The following is a 7,394-nucleotide window of genomic DNA, read 5'->3' as shown; positions in this document are numbered from 1 at the left end:
AGTATGCAGTATGGAGTATGCAGTATGGAGTATGCAGTATGGAGTATGGAGTATACAGTATGCAGTATGGAGTATGCAGAATGCAGTATGGAGTATGCAGTATGCAGTATGAAGTATGCAGTATGGAGTATGGAGTATACAGTATGGAGTATGCGGTATGCAGTATGGAGTATGGAGTATACAGTATGGAGTATGCAGTATGAAGTATGCAGTATGGAGTATGGAGTATGCAAACAAAAGCGAAATCCACAGTATGCCAGAAATACCCGGATGTCATACTAATTCGGAAAAAATCCTCAGTATGCATCGGACCAGTCTGCCTCGCCTACTGTTTCCCACAATGCATTGCGTGGAGAGCGCAGCTGTTGTTGTCGTGTCACCAGCGGCTCAGCCATCACACAGCTGCACAGACCTAACCCACCAGATGGGGTCCTTGGTTTGTCCCGGTGTTACACTTTATTAATTTGGCCAAAATCAGATTTTAATCTTATAAGGTCATTTACAGTACTTTTACCAGGCAAACACATACCGATGTCTGCTAATAAGAGTACAATTACACAGGAGACACGAATGGATTTATTCTGTCTTTATTGTTTGTTAGAGATGACTTTTTTGGCTTTTCTTGCCTTTATTATAGCGCAGGTAGAGCGTGACAGAAACGGGGGAGACAGAACGGGGACGACACAGCAAAGGACAAAAGCCGGAATCGAACCCCGACCGCTACTAAAAACTCAGCCTACATGGGGCGCACGCTGTATCACTGAGCCAGAGGCCGCCCCGACAGGAGTGAACTGTCACCGCCACACGAGCTCGCGAACATAACGGCGGTACATCAGGTCACTTCCACCTGTTATAAAGGTGTTCTTCATCTCACAGGTGAGCCTTCATCACCGTCGTCTGTACACGTATCACCTGTTTACTCCGTTTCAAACCGTAAATCGATGCTATGCGGTACCGGTTTTGCTATTGTTTGCTTCCAGCCAAGTCTGGCTCAGGATACTCCAGGATCCACCTGAACAATTATACTGCATACTACTGTGGAACGCAGTATGTAGTATGTAGTGGATACTGCATACTGAGAAAACCATGACAGTCAATACTGACGCATTGACACAGACGACACGGGCGGCGATTTTCTCCCATGATGCTTTTCTCTCCTCAGCTGCTGCAGATGTTACTTTTCTTCCTAAATATGGGCTCGTATTCTCCGTAGGCAGCACGAGGAGCTCGGTTTCTGTTTCTCTGCGGTCGCCGCGGTGAATCGATATGGGGGTATCGGGGCACGGTTGATGACGGCTTTTTATCGAGGTCGTGCACGCGCCGAACTCAGAGTGAACACGCTCAGAGCTGATTGGACGGATTCAGATCAGCTGCTCTGGACCCCAAAACTCAGAGTTTCTCCTCTGAGAGTAAATCAGCTCAGAGTTTGGTGAACCTCCGTTCGGCACTCTTGAACTCTCCTGATTTTTTTTCCTGATTCACTGCGGAGGAGCTTCACCCCCTGCTCTGATAAATCAAGAACAGTTCCTAACATCAGGTGGCTTTATTTTCCCTCCGAGCCTCCGTTTGTTTTTAACACCTTGAGACGCGTCATCGCCGTCATTATTACTTTTATTATTATTATTACTGTTGTTATTATTATTGATGTTGTTATTATTATTGATGTTGTTATAACGTTGTTGCATTCCTGCGGTGAGGACACCTGTCCCCGTCTGTCCCTCAGTGTATCTCTGTCCCACATGTGTCCTGCTGTTACCCGAGCTCCTCGCGCTCTGTCAGTCCGCGCAGGTGAAGCTGCGGCCGATCAGCTGATGACAATTGATTATTGATTGTTATGAACTCTGAGCTTTGTGCTAACAGCCGAGCAGCACTGTGCTAGGCTACATGCTAACATGCTAGCTGTTCAGAGCGGAAGTACCGAGCTCGTGACTGAAACTACAAACAGTGTGTCGTTTCGCTCACGCGCTGTTTGTGTCCGCGGAGGAGAAGAAGAAGAAGGAGAAGGAGAAGAAGAATAAGAGGAGGAGACTCACCGTTCAGCTGCTCACATCACACAGAGCTAACAGCGTTAGCCTGCTGCTAACCAGGCTAACTTCTTCCTGCTTCCGCTCCTCTTCTTCTGTGGTACTGACGCCTTGGTGACGCTCTGCTGTCTCCTGCAGGTCAGGACGGACACGTGCGTTTATTAAAATGAATAAAAACATAAATAAAATGTCCAAAGTAACTCAGTAAACTACAGTCCCTAACAGACACCCCCTCTGATAAATAAACTACAGTCCCTAACAGACACCCCCTCTGATAAATAAACTACAGTCCCAGAGTTATCAGAGGTTATCAGGAGTCATTAGAGGTCAATCACACAGAAAAGAAGCACAACGTCCACCTGAAGTCTGTCTCTGCTCTCTGTACCTGTCTCACCTTATGTAGCAGTGTCCTTGTTCTCCTGGACAGGTGTCCTGCTGCTGCTCCTCATGCACATGATGTCATGGTTCACCATCAGCCGTCCTGTCTGAGGACGTCCACAGAGACCAACCTGAGCCGCTGGATGTCCACAGAGACGCCCGTAAACCTTTTCCTGTGAGTGGACACACCTGTCTCATGTCTCTGGTCTCATTTTGTCTCTGTGTCCCTGAGTCTGAATTTACTGTCCAGGGGACAAAGTGCTGCTGTCTTTCAGCTCAGCGTCTCAGTAACTTCAGAGAGAATCAGCTCTGAGGATTGTGGATTTTTGGAGATTTTTTAACAAAAACATTGCAGTGATTTGTTTTTCCTTAAAAAAAATAATTGTTTTAAAAATTATTTAAAAATAAATACATAAATGAAGACAATTTTAAAAAGATTTTGAATAAAATATCTTGGTGCATATTTTCCTTTTAAAAAAGCTGCCATTTTTTAAGTTGTAACCAAACTTAGACCATCTATGGAAGCCAGAAACCGTAAACAGAAATGATTGTTTGAGTAATTAGGAAGTTTCTTTTTTGAAAATCAAAGGATAAATAAATGAAGACAAACACACAGATCTATGATCAGATGTTTACAATTTAAGGGTTGTTTGACTCAATCAATCAGATGTATGGATGATGATCAACAGCTGATCACCCCGACCAGCAGGAGGCGGTAAAACATCCAGTAGCCTAACTGACACACACACACACACACACACACACACACACACACACACAGAGAGAGAATAATACACACATACACACACACTAATACGCAGACACACACAAACACAGTAATACACACACACATACACTAACAGACGCCATCAGTTTTTAATAATCTCTTAATTATAAATTAATTTGTGTGGAAATTCATAAAGAAGCAAAAACAAAGTGGCAGCAGAGGCTTCAGAAAATGTCTGTTTTGTTGTTGTTGTTTTTTTAAGTAACTCCCCCCCCGTTGCAGTCAGCGCACACCTGTGGAGGACAGGTGTGCGGGTGTGCGGGTGTGTGGATCAGCTGCATGTATCGGTTATTTCTGTCGATTGATCGGCTGGGTCCTCTCGGTGGGAGGGACCGGTGACTCGGGGAGATCACAGCCGGCAGACGGTGTGCTCTCAGCGGGCAGGGTGCCATGTGGATGCGAGCTGCTGTCCTGCAGGATCCCGCTGATGAGCAGCGCGGCAGGCCGCGGAGGGAGACCGGGGCAGGGAGACCCGAGCAGCCGCCGGACGCAGCGACTCTCCGCTTAGTCGGTGCTTCCTCGCGGAGCCCGGGGCCGTTTGACATCCTCCTCTCTCTCCGCGGCCGCCTCTCTGCTGGCGTCTGGCCGCCGGGTCCCCGGGCCGCAGTCCTCTGTCTCCCCGCCGGTGTCAGCTTCTGGAGCCGGACCAGGTGACCGTGAGGCGGCGGAAAAAGACGCTTCTCCCGGTAACTGAATGTTTGAGTCAAACACTCAAAGTCAGAGAGCTGCTGGTCGACTGAAAGCAGTTTTCAGCGGCTCCGGCTGCTGTTTTCCCCGCTGTCTCTGGTTTCATCCTCCGCCTTTGTCCTCATGTTTTCTCCCGGAGTTCCTCCCCCTGCGGCGCTGGGCGGAGTTTCATACCGGACTAGACGCTTCTTTTGTCGGATCCGTTTCGAGCTGACTCCCCGGGGTTTACGGCCGAAAAAAACCCACTTTCAAAGTCCCAAAATAACCCAAACGACCACGGTGGTGTGCGGAATCAACCCGGGTCTCTGTCTCGGTCTGCAGGTGAGTGTATGGCGGCGATTTTTAGCAGATTTGTGGGATTTTCTGGTCGTTTGTCCCCGAGTCTCCAGAACATTCATGGCGGCTTCGCAGTGAAGGCTTGTGGGGCAGCGGAGCCTCATCAGCCGCTCAGCCCCCAAACAGGCTCCTGCTGTCGGTTACCGGAGGGATACCGGACACCAGAACAATATGTCACCGTTTAAATGTTGATATTTTTACATCCAAACACTCAGATGTCGACGACTTTAATCATTTTAGCAGTTTTGCTGAAAGAGGCGATTATCTGTTGCACGTGCCAAATGTTTAAACGTATATTGGGTGCATTTCGTGTTTTTATTTCCTCCGTTTAAATCTATTTTTCCCACAATTTACCACAAAGCTGCACGCTAGCTTGTCTCGAGCAGACCTTTGCGTGCCAGCGGAAGCTACGTGGTGACTCCTGCCGGAGGACGGACGCCATTACCGGGGCAGCTGGAGCCTGACGGCCCGCTGCTCTCAGTTACCGCGCCGTGCGGCTCCGCGCAGACTCCCGGTAATATAACCTCCAAATGTGACCCCAGTGGCGGACACGGCTCACGGAATACGCGGTAATCCTCTCAGTAAAGGTTTCTGGTGACTTCAGCCCCTAAACAGTTTATTTCCACAAACTTGTTGAGGAGCAGCCGGCTCTCTACCGCCCTCCGCGCCTCCTCCGGGAGGCGCAGAGCAGACCAGCTGCTAAACTTTATTTTTAAAACTCAAATGCGCGCTGTGAGCTGCTCTGCATTCAGGCCGAATCACAGAGCTGCTCCTGAAGTCTGACGGAAAGACCTCACACGAGCCGCTTGTTCACATGTCAGAGCCGCTGATTAAAAGTGAGAGATTTTTGGATGGAGTTTGGTGGGGCCTTCTGCTAGAGTCCAGCTGCCCTCTGACTGACCCTCTGCGGGTCAAACAGCTCTGAACTCCGGAGCAGTTGCTCCGCGTCATGAGACCCGGACTCCCGCAGGTCTCTCCAGAGGACTAGACTCAAAGCGCCGGGTCTCCCCGCTCACTGTGACCTTGTCAGCGGGCCGCGGGGACGCGCCACAGCCGGGGAGAGGTGTCCCCGGCCGGTCAGTCAGGGTCAGGACAGGCCGGGATCAGAGCGCAGAGGGCGGGAGGGAGCACGAGGATCAACCGATGCCACACACCCGCGATCCCAATGAAACCCATCTGTAATATAATGCACTTATTACTATTATTATTTATTATTATTATTATTATTATTATACTTATTACTATTATTATTATTATTACAGCTGAGTGCTGATGAGGTTACATGATAATAGATCTGTCTCCATGACAACCACAGATCAAGACCATTTGATTCAGCTGAAAGCTCTGTAACCCTTGAGTATTAGTGGTAAAAACATCTGTTTAATTAATTAAAAATAAGAATAGGCCTAAGGGACTGTTCTTTATTTACCAGAGGAGAAGAGTGGCTGTGTAGGGACAGAAATTTTCCCATGAGCCTCCCTGAGTGACACAGGGACATGCATGATGTGCTCAAGGACTGTTGGAAACTGGAAAATCCAACAATAATTTCTGTTTTTACAGTTTCTGGCTGCTAAAAAGGCTCTTTTGGGTGATTTTTACTTTGGTGGGCTGCCAGTTTGGAAGGCCTGATAATTTTTTTTTTAAAGGTAAAATCCCCAATAGTTTTAAAAATCACCCAAAAATTTCAAGAAAACAAAAATCATAAGAAATGTGTGTGTGTGTGTGTGTGTGTGTGTGTGTGTTCAGAGGAAGGAGGGGGCGGAGTCTCCTCCATCAGTCGCTGCAGGATGAACGGCAGCAGCAGTGTCTCCGTCGCTCAGAGCGCCAGAATCAAAAGTGAACCAGGTAACCCCTCTGTGACCTCATAAACACCTGTCTCACTATGTCTGTCTCACATTCACCTGTCTCACTGTCTGTCTGTCTCACTGTGTCTCTCTGTCTGTCTCTGTGACGTGCTGACAGATGATTGGTCGAAGGAGGACTGTCTGACTCTGCTGGAGCGGATCCGTAGTCTTCTGCCGGATGCTGACGGGATGAAATATAAAACCACCGAGTCGCACTTCGACTGGGATAAAGTTTGTTTCGGCAGCTTCACCGGAGAAATGTGCCGCCAGAAATGGCAGAAAGTCTCCTCAGAGGTACTGACCGTCCCCACCTACAGGTCCTTGACCTCCCAAAGGCTACAGACGCTTTTCCCTGAGCGTCCCCTAGAAACTCGAGGACATGCATGAAGTGTTTGTCCCACATGATGTGTTCAAGGTCCATCATAAATGTGAAAATCCAATGATAATTTCTGTTTTTACAGTTTCTGGCTGATGAATTAAGTAATTCAGGTGATTTTCATTTTGGCTGGCCGCAGGTATGGGAGGCATATATTCATTCAAAATCAGCAAAAATGTTAAAAGCCAAAAAAAAAAAAAAAAAGCCAAATAATTTGTAAGAAAAAGAACTTTGACAAAAATAAATAAAAATCACTAAAAACAATGTAAATAAAAAGAATTGCCATCCCTCAAAAAGTTTTTAAAGACAACATAGCTAAAGTGTTAAAGGAAAGAAATTGCCAGAAGTTTCTATCACCATCACCAAAAACTTAAAAGAAAAAAATGTTTGCAAAAATTAAAAAAAATCTCTTAAAAGAAAAAAAGGAATCTGCCAATATTATTAGAGTGTAAAAAAATGCTAAAAGTTTTATAAAGAAAAAAAGAATTGCCAAAAACTGTCAGTCCTCAGAGTAACACTGAACCGTCACTCATGTTTGTTTCAGGTCAGAAAGTACCGAACGATGACGGAGCTCATCATCGATGCCGTGGAGTTTGTCAAGAACCCGTACAAAGGCAAGAAGCTCAAAGTAAGTCCGGTTCACGGACCGATCCGCCGCCATTCAGAGTCCATCTGACCTTTGACCTTTGACCCTGACTCTCATGTCCAAACAGACTCATCCGGATTTCCCCAAAAAACCTCTGACTCCGTACTTCCGTTTCTTCATGGAGAAACGAGCCAAGTATGCCAAGATCCACCCGGAGATGAGCAACCTGGACCTGACCAAGATCCTGTCCAAGAAGTACAAAGAGCTGCCCGACAAGAAGAAGGTCTGACTCGCATCACACCTGTCACTCACATGTCACCTGTCTGTCACTCACATCACACCTGTCACTCACATGTCACCTGTCTGTCACTCGCAT

General features: G+C 47.2%; 1 protein-coding gene across 1 annotated transcript; it reads left to right on the top strand.

The window, feature by feature from the left end:
- The first annotated feature begins 3,705 nt into the window (after positions 1-3,705).
- LOC121951481 (nucleolar transcription factor 1-B-like) lies at positions 3,706-7,383 on the top strand. Its single transcript, XM_042497815.1, has 5 exons — positions 3,706-3,875; positions 5,959-6,057; positions 6,175-6,350; positions 6,977-7,060; positions 7,146-7,383. The coding sequence occupies exons 2-5, from the start codon at positions 6,000-6,002 to the stop codon at positions 7,305-7,307; spliced, it is 480 nt and encodes a 159-aa protein (XP_042353749.1). The 5' UTR covers positions 3,706-3,875; positions 5,959-5,999; the 3' UTR covers positions 7,308-7,383.
- The last annotated feature ends 11 nt before the right edge of the window (positions 7,384-7,394 follow it).

This window comes from Plectropomus leopardus, chromosome 12 (assembly GCF_008729295.1).
Source record: "Plectropomus leopardus isolate mb chromosome 12, YSFRI_Pleo_2.0, whole genome shotgun sequence".
Classification (NCBI taxonomy): Eukaryota; Metazoa; Chordata; class Actinopteri; order Perciformes; family Serranidae; genus Plectropomus; species Plectropomus leopardus.
This window is presented reverse-complemented; position numbering and strand designations above follow the sequence as displayed.